Raw genomic sequence first — 15995 nt, 5'->3', positions numbered from 1 at the left:
ATGAATAACGTATGGGTTTTTTTTTTAGGGTTTCATATTGGAATAAAACACGCACACGCACACACAGACACACTTTATTATGACAGGACAATGAAGTAGTTTTTGTCCACAAGGCTATGGCTTTGAATGTTTCTTTTTGCAAATTGGCCTACTATAAATGTAATTAAATTACTTTTAATTGTTTTTTTTTATGCCTAGTTATTTACCCATTTGTGCCCACATTTTTCTGAATGGTTTCATGTATATAGTTGTGTTAATAGTGTCCTCTGTGAACATGTTCTGCATTTATTTTCCCCAGTTTTTCTTTTCTTTTCTTGAAAATCGTATATGAATGTGCGGCAACTATAGTTGCCGGTGGGCAAATATGTTGTATGCACCCCTCCAATGTCAAATTTGAATAGGAGGAGAACATTTGGCATCTAACTCAAAATAACTGCTTTCAACAGATCAATATTTATTCATGAACACATTTATTATGTATAACAGTCAAAGAACATTCGATGCGAACCCAAAAAAAGCTGCATCTAGCTTATAATCTCTAGTGTATGATAAACTAAACAAACAACAAATACATTTGTCTTAAAGTGGTGGAACATAGTGCAGAACAAAGTGCAGCCATTAAGTTGCCCCAACAGGCCATTTTGTATCAAAAATCTAAAGAAAGTTAATGAAATAAAAAAATCAAAAAAAATCTATAAAAATAAGTTTTATACTATATTAAGCCATTTCCTTTCAGCAACCTTGATGGTAGGCGCATGTAATCGCATGCCAACTCATAATCAGATCCGTCGCTGTCACAATCTGTGTCATGAGCTTTCTTCTCAGACTCTGGCACAACTGTTACATTACAGACATTTGCAGGGGGATTATCTGCATCAAGAAAATCCAAAAGCTCTGCCAAGGTATACCTGAAAGAAAATTACGCTTTTTTTTTAGGCCCTTCACATTAAATGTCTGACTGTAGTATAGGGGATTTCATATAATAATGTAAAAGTAAACTCATTACTTGTCTGAATTTCAACATTATAATGGAATCATAAGCTACTAGTCATAAAAAGAATTAGAGTCCTTGACTGATTAGAATGAAACGCATCCAAAATGGATGAAGGGGCCTTAATTTTTTGTCCCTTACAAGACATAATATCATAAAAGGGAGAAAAAGATCATCTACAGCAATTAATCCCATCATTAACTCTTTATCTTTCATCCTTCCTTTTGTGTGACTGACTGAAGTTTGGAAACTGCTGCTGTCACTTGAAAACTGGAAAGCCCATCCCCCCCATAGCAACAGGCAAGGGTGTAACTTTGGTTTGAAAAGTGGGGGAACACACAAAAAGGGGGAATTTTTTTTCGATTTGAATCCCATTTCCTAAATTTACATACATTTAGAGACTATGGTCTGGCGCGGATTAATGCACAGGCTTACATAGGCTGCAGCCTAGGGGCCCCACGTGTTCAGGGGGCCTCAGATTGGCCAAACATTTTTTATTTTTTTTTATTTACTTAAGCGCGAACCTATCCGCGATCGCTCTCCGTGGACGTGAATTGGTTATCCAATCAGCTGCTGCTGGTCAAATCATGTCAATCATTTTCATTTACATCACTGCTATTGCTGGACCCCATAGTGGCAGAATGGCTGAAAGAAAGCATGAAAGTGGAGCACAAAAACGTAAATTAAAGTTAAGACAACAACGGGACCAAGATATATTGAAAAAAAATCCTAAATTGACTGCATATTTCAAAGCTGCTGAATCTTCATCCAGTCGAAGACAAGATCCACCGCAGACTGCCGGAACGGAGCTAGCTGAAACGCCTGCAGCTAGCTCATCATGTTATCGGTAAACTTTCAGGGAATTTGGGGAGTTATTCCACAATGCAGTGTTTCCTCTATGTTTATTTTATTGTGGCGGTGCGCAATGGCAAAATTTCTTCCGCCTCGCTTTTTATTTTTGTCAAAATGTTCCCTTTCTTCCGAGTCGACTATTAAACGAACAGCTCGCGGGACGATTCGGGTGCTAGGCGTCTTCAGGGCTATCATCCACTCGCGAGGCAGAGGCGCTGAGAGGCAGAGGCGCTGGCGCCCTCCTAGCAATGGCGATTCGGGTTCGCGCTTAAAAACGTTACTGCGTCCGCGGGAGATGGCTTTAAAAAACGCAGACACCAAAATCAAGAAATAAATAACTATGGCAAACATTACAAGAAACATCAGGGCTCGAAATTAACATCAGTGCCCGAAATCAAAGCCATTTTGGTCGCATATGCTCCTGAAATATAATCTGTGCGACCTACAAATATATTTGGGTGCTGACTACTATGCGAAATTTAAAAGGCTGATTTGACGTTTACTTGACTGACAGGACTGCTGTTTCGGTGGTTGCCTAGCAACATAAAAAACGCAGCGCACTGCTTGTTCTGTGTTATCGAACCTGAACAACGCGTGTGATCGTCTCCATAAGAAGATGAATCGAATGCTGACAGATTTCTTTTGTAAGCCATCACCTAAAGAGGTGGAACACGCCAATGCCAATGGTGAGAATTTTTTTTTATAATTTTTTTTATTATTAATACATAGCTTATTTAGTTTTATATAGCAACGATTAATATCATCTAAACTATCCATCATCTGCTGGAACATTTATGGATGTACAAGACCAAAACAAACCAATTATGTGGCTATTCTTTCCACTTACACCTCTGTTTTGGTTGTACTGCCAGTGTTTCTTGATCATAATTAAATGGTTGATTCTAAGCACTGGGCCTTGTTTGTATTTGTGGTTTGTTTGTAATGTTCAATTTTTCATTTAAGCTACGTGGTGTGGTGGTAATTGTGTTACAGTTGTGGTCCACCACTTGAAGGAATGTAAAGAAAACACTGTAGTGTTAGCTGTCTCAATGTGTGTGTATGCCAGTTCACCGTAGTTGCGTATGGACCATATATGGCACAAAATAAATTTTTAGTGGGGGGTGGGGGGGCTCACACAAAGAGCAGCCTAGGGGCCCCTGACAACCTTAATCCGCCCCTGACTATGGTGATACAAAATCCAGGAAATAATTAAGTTGATTATAATGACAAATTCTGCCAAAAATAAAAGTAGGCTACTATGTATAACAAAAAGATTTCTTACTTTTTTATTGTTTAATAGAGTGCCGAAGTTATGACGTCACTTTGTAGGACAACTCGGCAGTTAGCGGCGCATGGGTTACCTCGATCGAAAAGCTATGCATTTTCCCCATAGACTTTTGGAAAATCGCAAAAAATAAGATCTGTGTTCAACAAAGAGTTGTGACCCTTACACGTTTTGTCTATCAAGATAATCTTTACAAGGTAATCCAAAATGTATACATTTTGAAGCCTATATAAAGTTTAAAAAACCACAAGCAGACACAATAAAGTTTAAAAAACCACAAGCAGGTTATAGGCTGATTTATACTTCTGCGTCGGACATACGCCGGAGCCTCTACGCCGTAGACTACGCATTGGTTTTAATTTATACTTCTGAGTCGTTGTCCGCGTTGACGCACGCAGAGGGAGCATGTGAAACCCGAGGGAGCGGTTTGAGCAGACCAATCACAGCGCTTGCGTCCACGTAGAATTGACGCATTGTTACATTTTTGGAGAGGTGCACGTCAGGGTTCACCGAAGGGTACGCACAGCCTACGGCGTAGCTACGGCGTAAGTTCGACGCAGAAGTATAAATTGGGCTTATAACTGGTGTGTTTTATGTCATAAAGCCTCTAAATATTTTCACGTTTTGATCTGTTAACCACAGACCTTATTTCAGGCGATTTAGCAAAAACCCATTCAAAAAACCCATAGACTTTAGGGCGATGGAACCGGAAGTGATAAAATGCTAACTCACTTCCGCATTTTGGCCTACAAAGTGACGTCATAACTTTGGGGCCGATTGTCAAGACTTGATCGAATTATTTTATAAATTCAAAAATGTTCAACATTAATGTTTTGTGTGTAAATAAAATTGAAATTATGTGAAACCCAATTTCCATTGTAATGTAAAAACAATATAAAGACAGTATATTTTAAATTATAGCATCTTTTTATGAATGCATGTCCCCCCTGTCCCCATAGGAAATTACGCCCATGCCAACAGCAGACACAGGGGTGGCCCGGTAGAGCGGTGGAAAGATTGCTCTCTCATCTCCTCCTTTTGACAGATTTATTCCATATCAAATTAAGGTCTACAGGACAGTTGAGATGTTAGTTAAAGGGTTTTAGGTAGGATATTATGAAAGCAAAAAGCACTAAACAAGACCAATGACCTTGATTTATTAACCTATTAACACAGTATACCCCATTTCCCCATGATATATGTACTTAAAAGGCATTTGCCCACCGGCAACTATAGTTGCCGCTTGGACTTTTGACTAAGTATACAAAAAACTATAGATCTCTTGTAAGATTTGTTTTGTTTGGATGATTCTAGAGACCTTCATGATTATGTAGATATATATGTCACCCAAAAATACTTATGAATAAAATGAAAATTACCTTTCTTTGGGGGGGGGTTTGCCTTTGCCTTGTTTCTTGGAAGAAGAGGTAAGAAGTTAACAGCCTCATGTGACTCGAAGGAAATAAATACCTTTTTTTTCTCCTTTATTTGGTTGTTTGCTTGCATGTCATTGAGAAATAAAACATGGATGACATTAAAAAAAATTCTTAAAAAAGGAAAATGACAACTACACACTGCGGTAACTATAGTTGCTCAAAACATTTTATTTCAAAATAGGCAAATATTTCAATACCTGGCTGATTCACAAATAAAAGAGGAACTACTGTGGAAACTGATAGATACTGATTTCAAAAATAGAATTAAGTGCCGCCTAATTTTTAGGCTATGAAAAATTCATTTAAAATGAATTCTACACTGCAACCTGATGATGGTTGTGATCGACCTTCTAAAGGGCTGCTTTGAGTTCGGTGCATATGAATAATGTCCACTAACATGATGTGGTTTTACTAGAAAACACCTTGACCTGCCCACACAACAACATCAGACAGGTTTCATTCTGAGATTGTGCTACTTTATAAAACCTCTCTCATAGTTTATGACTATACGCCTTGGTCAGATTAGATGCCATATTTAATTTATTACTAATGAAAGTATAAACACCTGTTGACTTTCACATAAAAAATAAAGCAAAATATGGTTCCAGAACCTCCTTGTTGTACTTTCTGATATTGGACAACAAGGTATCAACAGTATGTTGATCGTATTTTATATAACTGACTGTAGAAGTTTCAGTGTTACTAGCTTGTGTAATAATCTGCTTTTTTGTTGTCGTTTTATGATTGGCTGCTGTTAGCCTACCTGTATTTGTTTGATTGCCTTTTCTGTTTTCTGTGTTTAGCCTGTCTGTTCTATTGTTAGAATTACTTTGTCTATTTAAATGTAACAAATTATTATTATTATTATTTACTTTAAGTATATGAAGCAGTTTTTCTGTTGTATCACCTGCATATATTTTCTTTTATTGATTTAGATGTCTTTTTTTCTTGTACTATGATGGATGGATACCACAAAATCAGCCCTGCTATGCAAAATTTATTTACAATTTCACGTTTTTTAATTTTTTTTAGGATGGAATTTGATGACGAGGACGGAGAGGGACCCAGCAAATTTTCAAGGTAAACTTTTCACATGTTTACAAGCTTTTTTCAGACAAACGAGTTAGTCCATGCACCATGTCCTTTCTTTTATATTTTCTATTGTTTGACCATGTCTTTCAGCTGTGCCACAGAGTTTGTGCCATTTCAAGACATCTCTCATGTTTTGTTGCCCTCAACTTATGGTTTCCTTTCAGTTCATGTTCTTTTTAAAGGAGCTGTACCCATAGTTGCGCTGCGACTGACGGTAAAGATGCTTCACTGTTAGCTGTAGCATTAGAGTGGAGACACTGACTCCTGCTGGAGATATACAAAAAAACACTCCAGCTATTTCCAACTTGAGGAATGGTCTTACTAAAAAATAAATAAAATGCTGTCTTTATTTACTAAAACGTTACAATTATCTTGTTCCAAACCAATATGCAACTCCTTTTTTTTTTTTTTTTTTTTTTTTTACACAATTGAATGGACCAAAACAATGCAGAAAAGTAATTCCCACATGTGCACTATATTTCTAGGACTGAAATTTATGTTGTCAATGACCAAGAACTTTGATTGACATCAAATCTCATAAAAAACAACACATATTTGGAACAACATGAGCTATTAAACGCAGTAAAAAATTATGGCCATATATATTTGATATGTAGTCTTTTAGGTTGTTTGAAATATAGTAGAAATGTGTCCCTTATTAAGTGGCATTGTTACAGACATTTTTTTTCTTAATCTCTTTCATTTTTCTAATTTCTTAAATACGAAGGTGCCAAAAAGTAGTTTCTGCAAATGACTTTAAATTTTAATCAAGCTTTAATATTTTATGCAATGCAATGTAATTTTTTTGTTGTTGTTGTATATAATGCAATACATATAGATTTTTAAGTGTGACCGAAGCAGGGTTATTATAGTGTTAACTGAAATAAAATTACAAGCAACATTTCTCATTTTCATTTAGTTTAACTTGATAACAAACTATACAAAATTACAAAAAACCTAAATAAAAACTACTAGAAACTAAATGGACATGTATAAAAAAAATATTAGTAAAAATTACAAACATAATTCCTAAAACTTTAACTAGAATAAAAATGGGAAAATGCAAAAATAAAACTTATAGAAAAATGATATATATACACATTGTAATAGTCTCTCAAAGATACTATAATAATACTTCTTCGAGACACTTTTTTCAAGCAATTTAGGCAAGATTAGTTTATATTCTGGGATACAGACACCTCAGATTGTTTAATTTGCTTTTTTTGTTGTTTTTCATTATCCAGGGATCTCAGTTCATTATTATATTACCATATTCACACACTATCTTTAAGTCAAACCATTCAACATTAATAAATATGGTTCATAATCATTTCATTTTACCCAAAGTCATAAAATATAAAAAATGATGTGACATTTTCAGGCTCTTTTTAATTTTTTAATTTGAATCTTCTTTTTTTTTTTCATCAGGTATGACGATGATCAAATTCCTGGTGATAAGGAGCGTTATGCCAGGTAGGGCTGTCTCGGGGAAGTTCCCTCAGGATAGCTTGAAATCAGGCCCCTGCTGCTGTCAGGACCAACCGTTCTTGTTCTCTCAACCTCAAGAGAGCGCCTCTGTTTAGATCTAATGTTAAATTGATATTTAATTATCCTCTGCTGACATTCTCTTCAGAAATTGTCACGTTACTTTGAGCCATTGCACTGTGGAGTAATACAGCGTCCTGGCTTCCGAAGATTGGTTCTCATCTGTCAGCGTTCAGTTTATTACCGAAGTCTCAGCTAAATCATAAGAATTAAGTGAAAAAGTATTTTATTATACTCTCTGGCACCTTTTTTAAATTAATGTTTTGGGTGAAGACGTGTTGCCAGTAGATCAATCCAAGGAACTTTTATCGAATTTTGACAAGAAAGCACAAGCCAAAAAAATGTATTTCTTTATATTGAAAGTAGAGTCCTGAACGCCTCCTTTACAATAATTCTTAGGTATTTATTTAGCAATCAAAGTTAACGACGAATGCTTTAGGTACGTAGGTGGCATTTAGTGAAATTTTACAATTGTAATTCCACAAGTGAAAGAAGGATCTCAAAACACACACACACACACACAAAAAAAATGCTTTTATTTTTACTCTGTATAAAATATAAAACAAAGCTGTCTTTCTTTTTTAAATAAATCAAGCTGAAGTGAATCAATATGTATTTTTCAAATAATAATAAAAAATGGTGAATGTTTTATGTAGTAGTGCTGTTATATGTAGTATATAATTTTAAAAGATATCATTTTAAATGTGTAATTATATATATATATATATATATTTCTATTAACATTATGCATAACAAGAATAAATATATAAAATAAGTATTATAATATATATAGAAATTGTTAATGTTATATTTTAAAATCATACATTTATATGTATAGTAATATTAAATATTATTTATATTATTTATATATTAATACAATTTTTAAAAACAAAATGTTGAAGTTTTGACTTTTGACATCCTTGATGGTAATTATCCAGTACCCGTGGTCCAAACGTAGTTGTAAAAATGTGCTGTGCGTCTCTCATTACATGCTAATGATGGCAGTATTGTTCTTCTCTCCATCCAGAGAGAACCACAGTGAGATTGAGCGTCGCCGGCGTAATAAGATGACCCAGTACATCACAGAGCTGTCGGACATGGTGCCCACCTGCAGCGCTCTAGCGAGGAAACCAGACAAGCTCACCATCCTGCGCATGGCCGTCTCACACATGAAGTCCATGAGGGGAACGGGGAACACGTCAACCGACGGCGCTTACAAACCTTCCTTCCTGACTGAACAGGTGACGAATGACTTGTGTGAAACATTTGATAGACATCAGTGGATCTCAACTGATCTCAAAAGCTTAGTTTAATTTTTTTTTTATTGAACACTCAACACAGGACAAAATCAAATATTAGCATTTATTAACCCCCATAAAGCTTATTGTATCGTATTTGATACATACATTTCTAAAGCTGCTAAATTTAAATAGACATGATGAAATTTGCTGAAAAAGCTATCATAATTTCATCTTTATGGCCATATAAATAACAACATATGTTTGGGCCTCTGAATAAAACTGAGGCTTTTTTCCTCCTCGAGTATGAGCTCCGTATTCTCACTTTATCATACTATATTAGCCATAAAAGCCTGATGTATCAAATATGATACTCAACAAAAAACACAAGCACACTTTTAAAAAATGTTTATATTTAAAAAAGAAATAATTATTTTTTTTCTGACTATTTTTGTTTTATACGTCAAGCTGTACAGCAGGGCTATTCAATTAGCTTCATTCGAGGGCCGGATTATTAAATCGAAAAGTTGAGGTGGGCCGATGGGTTTAGCTTATTTATTGAAACATAACAGTATCAATAAGTAAGCTAAAGTAAACATAATAGTATTGTTTTTACTTGGAAATGTGGAACCCAACAGTATGCAGATTTATCAGACCATAATAAATAACTTATTTACAGCTATGTACAAATATATGAATTATACAAGATCATAGCTATTGGTAAGAATTATTTTATTAATAATTATTATAGGCTTAAATTAAAATATTCTGACAGTGAGACTTCGTAACCATAGGTAAAACCATGCATGGCTACTTACTCACTCTCACTGTATAAAAAATGCCTGAACATGTAAAAAATATACACACAATTAATTATATATTTCTCCAGCCCCCTAATAAATCTAATGCAATATACATGACTATAACATAGTATTCAATATAAATATTCCACATTTCTGCCCAAACCATGGTAAATTACTACAGTACATTCATTGTAAATGTTTGTAAGGCTGGTGATTAGGGATTTAGTCTTCTAACTTCGTTCATGGCACAATGTTTCTGCTATTTACCTCATCAGTCGTGTTGGGAATGTTGAGGCTGTTTCATCCGATTTAAAACTAGTTAAAATCATTGAGTAATTTGTGGTTTGTAACAGAGAGATGTGTCAGGTTGAAACACTTCTCACTGGATGTTGCAACGCTGTTTAATAATAGTGTCCGGGACCGGGAGTAAACGCATCTCCTTTAAGCTTGCGTTCAGTTATCCACTGGGCCGTGCTGCGTAGTTCAAAGTAAACTAGTGAAACAACTGAAAACGGCGCTATTTGTTCTCTATTTGTTCTTACTGACCGAGAAACAGCTTCAGATGATTCAGTGACAGAACGGTCCGAACGAATCCGAATCGTTTCAGACCGTTATGCAAGCGCGTTTGGCCAATTCATGGAAAGGAAATAATCGAACCAAAGAATTAAATCAGGAATGATTTAATCAGGAATGATTGATATCGCTGGTTCAGTCGACAGAAATATGGGACACACATAATAACTGCTGAAATATTCGGACTGAAAACGTTTCTCAGGTCAGTCGGAGCGCTCATGGTACACACACAGTGCGTATAGCCGTACAGCTGCAGGCGCCACTGCGGTCACGCGCATATCTAACCAAATTTAGCCGCACAGCCAGGAAAAGAAGAGGAGGGAGGTTGGGGTGCCCTCGGGCCATATGGAGATGATTGGCGAGCCGGACCTGGCCCGCGGGCCGCCAATTGAATAGCCCGGCTGTACAGGGTTAATATTACCATGAACTGCATAGGCTCAAATATATACAAAATGTGCTACCAAACACTGTTTAAATAGGAAAATTCAGGCATTGTAGATACTCTAAATGTCTCTTGAATGTCCTGTAGATGTCATTTGAAACTCTATTTACTGTCACAGGAACTGAAGCACTTGATTCTGGAGGCAGCAGACGGCTTCTTGTTCGTGGTGGCGGCTGAGACGGGTCGTGTCATCTACGTGTCGGATTCTGTCACTCCTGTTCTGAACCATCCGCAGGCCGAGTGGTTTGGCAGCACGCTCTATGAGCAGGTCCATCCAGATGACGTGGACAAATTGAGGGAACAGCTGAGCACATCTGAGAATTCAATGACAGGTGAGAGGCAGACACTTGTTACTGAAAGATACTTGGGAACAGGAAATTATTGGGCTTCTCTCGCTTCAGTGCCACAGCTCAACATGTCTGGAGCACGAGCACTAACTGCTAGACAATGGCTACTATAAATGTCGAGCTTTAGTCATGGTGTCAGAATCAGCAGTTTGGAATTAGCTGATCCAACACATTTCCATCCCAGCCTGGGTGAATTCCTGGCAATTCATATTTTTGGTGCCTACAACCTGTGTGTTGTCATTTTCAATTTACTACCTACTGTCTTTGCTATAACTTTTGATCAATTCAGTGCATCCTTGCTGAATAAAAGTAAAAAAAAAAATCATCTTACTGACCACAACATTTTAAATGGTTGGTGTGTGTCTGTGTGAGTGTCCACAAAGATAGCAATATCCAAAATCCTTGTCCTTGAGAGGACATTTTTCTTTTGTCCCCATGAGGAAAAAAGCTTATAAATCATATAGAATGATGTTCTTTGAAAATGTAAAAATGCAGAAAGATATCAGTGACGGTTGTGTTTAGGAGTTAGGAGATAGAATATACAGTTTGTACAGTATAAAAATCATTATGTCTATGGAGAGTCCCCATAAAACATGGAAACCCAACGTGTGTGTGTGTTTTCACATATACATACAGCCAGCAGGTTGTCGTCTACTACTCTGTGTGTGTCATTATATATTGTTTTTATCTGCCTCAGATCAGTAAAAAGTGGCCATATTGTTTTAAGTCTGAAGTTTAATTGGCTTATGATATGGAGATCATCAATATACTGTAAGTAACAGGGTTGAGAATTCCCAGCGATGCTTGTGAGTTATAGCAACAAGACACACCAGGCTAGAAGTAAATTATGACCATTTTATTATTTTTGATGCAAGAAGCATTTTAAGTGTACATCAAAGATGTCCACTTATTCAGCAAGTGCTGAATATGTCCTCTTTAATATTTCTCTGCAGGGAACATTCAGACGCCTCATTAGTATTTGAGGCGAGAGCGAGTCAGCGGTAACTTTAATCAACTGTGAGATTTTCTAACAAACAACTGCTTGTATATGACAATTTGCATTAAAAATTTGAACAAACAGTCGAAAATCGAGCTAATGAACTTTGTATTAAAACATAACTGAAAAAGTTTCCTTTTCATTTTAATTTTTTTTTAATGAAACAAAAACAAGTGCTTACATGATCAGAATCCTAAAATGAGTTAAGTGCCAAAGGATTCAGTGAACTTAAATGTATGAAAGGCATTCTAGACTAACAATGTTGAGATAAATGGATGATTGTATGCAGATTTTGTACTGCAATGTTCAAGTAGAGATTATTTATTTAAACAAAATGGTTTGTTTCTGTAGAATTTGCTTTGCTTGAATCTCATCACAGAAGTCAGGACTTTGACTTTGGCAAACTCACTCTGTTAATGATAAATATCATAGCGAGGTTGCACGACCCATCTTTTTTTTTGTTGTTGTTGATTTTAATCATAGACAGATGCTTAGACATTTTGCTGCTGGATTTTCTGGCAGAATTACATATTCCCTCTCCGTTAAACACCATGCTTGGCAGTTCCAGTGAGGTTTTGGTGTTGGAATCCCCCGATTTATTTTCTGCTGATATAAAGCTTTGTTTGTCCTCTAGAAACTTTTGTTTTATTTGTGCATTGTTCATGCAAGATCGTTGTTTCCATCACTGAATAAAACAACAAAATGGTAATTGTGACAAATCTTTTTTTTTATCACTATTCCGAGTTTATATTTTACAATTCTGACTTTTTTTCTTGTAATTTAAACTCACAACTGTGAGGGAAAAAGTCAGATTTGTGAGATAAAAAGTCTCAATTACTTTCCATAAATTACTTTTTAGAAAGCAGTATATATTGTTTTTCATTATAGAACCTATTAAACAAAATGTATCTTCAAGTTGAACATTTAGTTTGCTTTGATAAAAAATGTACTGTTTTTATTGGAGTGTCCAAATGATTGTTGATATTAGATGAAGATTAGATCAGATGTTTTGGGCAGATGCTTACGTTTAGATATTTGTTTTTCTACTCTGTACTCAGTGAGGTTTGAACAATTTCCCATTTCCCAACCACACAAGGAGTTGTATAACATCAAGAGAAAGCCAACCATCAGCATTCCCATTCATCTTAATTGCAGTTGAAGACCTCTCTCTTGCAAATTTATTCACAGGCAAAGAGGGTTTCTGTTTGGGTGGACCGCTCACCTTGCTCTTTTTGTTGATTACAGAGGTTATTGATTTCTCAAGACACCTTTTTCTATGATATCTGTCAGATAGATCGGACATTTTCTCCATGGTAGTCTCCGAAACTGCTTGCAGCACCTTTAATGCTAGTTATTTTCAAACTTTCAAACTAAACTGTCTTTGTATATTATAGGAAGATCAGGCTTCACCACTGTGCAAAAACGGATACATGCTTATTGAATCAAGCACATGTCCTCAAAAACTCTAAATAAGTTGAACTTGGTCGCAGTAAATGTTCCTCCACTAGATGGTGCTACATACACACCGCAAACACTTCCTCCTCTCTTCTTTGTGGACACCCACGTTTTTATATAAACCACAAGATGAATTATTCTTCTCAGATACAGAAAAAAAAAATTTACTGTGGGAAATCTTTCCATCTCATCCTCATTGAAATGCGGATGAATATTTTGAGGGACTCGTGTAATTTTAAATGCATAAACTGTGAGATATTCCTCTAAACATCAGATATGCAATGGCAAGGTTATTGTAGTGTTGCCTTTTTGGTTTTTATTTTCAATAGTATTTTCAGGTTTAAGATTCAGAATAGATTCTGAAATGGCTTTGTTAGTCTCAGTTTAGCTTTATATAAATGACAATTTTATATTTTAACAAATTGTTAACTTTAATGCATTGGAAGACACTGTTATCCTAAGTGACAGTAGTTTCAGTTTAGTGTTGTAGTGTGTGTGTGTGTGTGTGTGTATATATATATATATATATATATATATACACACACACACAATTAAGAAATATTATGTAGAAATAGGAAATATTTGTAGAGATCAAATGAGTCAAAATTGAGGCTGAAATTGTTTTCGATTAGTTCATTGGAAATGGACCATCAAGTTGAGTGCATTGAATTGTGGGAAACAGTTTTCTCCCCCACATAGTACTTTGTTGCACTCCAAATTTTGTACAGTTCATCCATGTATTCCATTCATACAGAACAGTTGCATACTGTACACATAATAACTTCAGAAATTGTATGTTTCATACATAGTTTTACATAAAATATATTTTTTTATTTTTAGTATACGATAATTACCCTGAAACTCTGACCTCCTGAAGCATGCAATGACTTTATAATTTAATTATAGTGATAGTTGGAATGATCCAGTGTGGTCTCGGTCTCTCACAGCCCTTTTATCGTTCTTGTCTGATTTCCCTTTATTAAAAAGTTTCAGTGAGCCGTATGATAATATCCACCTAAGTAATAAAATGTCTCTACAGTCAGACAAGGTGCGATCAGGGCATTGTCACAGTTCATTATGCCAACCAGTCGTGAGATGATGATTGTTTTGAGAGGACCAGTCGTTGATGTGGCTCGGACCACATTTAAATAAGACCCGGGGTCAAAGTGTCTGCTGTTACTCACCACAGTAATATGAGCGCTGTCAGAACTCGGGGGATTCACTTTAAATGAAAAGAGGCATCTGTATTCATCTCTGTATGATTTTAGTTGTGTAATTGTATTCAGTACCTGTGGTTTGGCTATGACATGAAACACACCAATGTAATATTAAAATGATCATGTTCCCGGTTCCTATTTAGTGGGAGCCAAAAATCTGAGACCACCTTGGAAAACTGAGATTTCTTTCATTTTAATATATAAATCATGTAACACTTTTTGAAATGTTTTTGACAGAAGTGTCTAATGCTCACCAGAACTGCATTTGTTTGATCAAAAATAGTTATAAACAGTAATATTATTATATATTAACAGTATATTGTATATTACAATTTAAAATGCCTTTTTTAAATTTTATTTATGTAATCTATTCCTGTGATGCAAAGCAAAATTTTCAGCATCATTACTTCAGTCTTTAGTGTCACATGATCCTTCAGAAATCATTCGAATATGCTGTTTTTCTGCTCAAGTAAGATTTATTGTTATCAATGTTGAAAACACTTCATATATTTGTGGAAACTGTTTGATGGATAGAAAGAGCAGCATTTATTTGAATTAGAAATCTTTTCTAACATTACAAATGTATTTACTGTCACTTTTAATCAACTTAATGCATCCTTGCTGAATAAAAGTATTAAAGGGATAGTTCACCCAAAGAGCATCATTTACTCACCCCTATGTTGTTCTAAACCTGTATGATTCCTTGTGTTTCTTTCTTCTGTTGAAAACAACAAAAAAAAGATATTTTGAAGAATGTTGGTAACCAGACAGTTGACGGTAGCCATTGACTTCCAATACTATTTTTTTTTTTTAAATTGTCCTATGGAAGTCAATGGCTTCTGTGAACTGTCTGGTTACCAACATTTTTCAAAATATCTTCTTTTTAGTTCAACAGAAGAAAGAAACTCCTACAGGTTTGTAACAACTTATGGGTGAGTAAATGTTCATATAATTTTCATTTTTGAGTGAACTTCTATAAAAAACTGTTTTTAAAAAATGTAATATATACATTGCCCCCAAACCTTTGAATGGTAATTTGAAATGAATATTTGTGTCATTTTTGTTGGTGATCCCAGACGTTTGGAAGCTAATATACATCATGTACAAATGTGTACATTTCCAGAAAAGGGTTGTTAGGAATTTCCTTTTCCATCAAAGAAACCTGCAAGTTCAGAAGGAATTCCGCTCTTGCAGAAGGTTCAGATAAAATATTGCAGTTAAAATATGGCGCTCTTGATGAGGTTTTGATAACCTCATATGTTTTAGTGATAAAGTGATCAAATGAAGCGGCCAAGGGAGATATTTTCCTCGTCTCCTCAAACTATGCTCCACTAATGTGTTCTCTGTGCTGGAATGTTAAGGGTTGGCTCTGCATACATAATTGATTAAGAGTGATTTTGGCTGCCCTGTGTGTGTGTGTGTGTGTGTGTGTGTGTGTGTGTGTGTGTGTGTGTGTGTGTGTGTGTGTGTGTGTGTGTGTGTGTGTGTGTGTGTGTGTGTGTGTGTGTTTGTTTGTTTGTTTGTTTGTTTGTTTCCCCCTGAAGTGGGAAATGATGGCTGGAGACATCAGTGAGATCTTGCACACCATCCATCAGACCACACAACACACCTTTGTGAAACTACACAATCTGTTCTTGTCTCATATACATATTCCTGGAAAGCTTTACATGAAGCCTGCATATGTAATACATCAAAATACTATTCTTTATGCATTGTGATTTC

At 35.6% G+C, this 15995-nt stretch overlaps 1 protein-coding gene across 4 annotated transcripts in view; it reads left to right on the top strand.

Moving 5' to 3' along the window:
* arnt2 (aryl-hydrocarbon receptor nuclear translocator 2) overlaps nt 1-15995 on the top strand; it is a 92727-nt gene that overhangs the window by 17887 nt on the left and 58845 nt on the right. For 2 of the 4 annotated variants that reach the window (XM_077228018.1, XM_077228019.1), the window contains exons 3-6: nt 5597-5644; nt 7085-7129; nt 8229-8442; nt 10376-10589. In XM_077228018.1, coding sequence (XP_077084133.1) covers nt 5597-5644; nt 7085-7129; nt 8229-8442; nt 10376-10589 — 521 coding nt within the window. The remainder of the gene's footprint in view (nt 1-5596; nt 5645-7084; nt 7130-8228; nt 8443-10375; nt 10590-15995) is intronic. The other 2 variants (XM_077228020.1, XM_077228021.1) reach the window with 1 other exon arrangement.

This window comes from Siphateles boraxobius, unplaced genomic scaffold (genome assembly GCF_051911475.1).
Source record: "Siphateles boraxobius isolate OS27281-9 unplaced genomic scaffold, OSU_SipBor_1 130, whole genome shotgun sequence".
Taxonomy (NCBI): Eukaryota; Metazoa; Chordata; class Actinopteri; order Cypriniformes; family Leuciscidae; genus Siphateles; species Siphateles boraxobius.
Note: the sequence above shows the minus strand (reverse complement) of the source record. Positions and strands in the feature narration are given on the sequence as shown.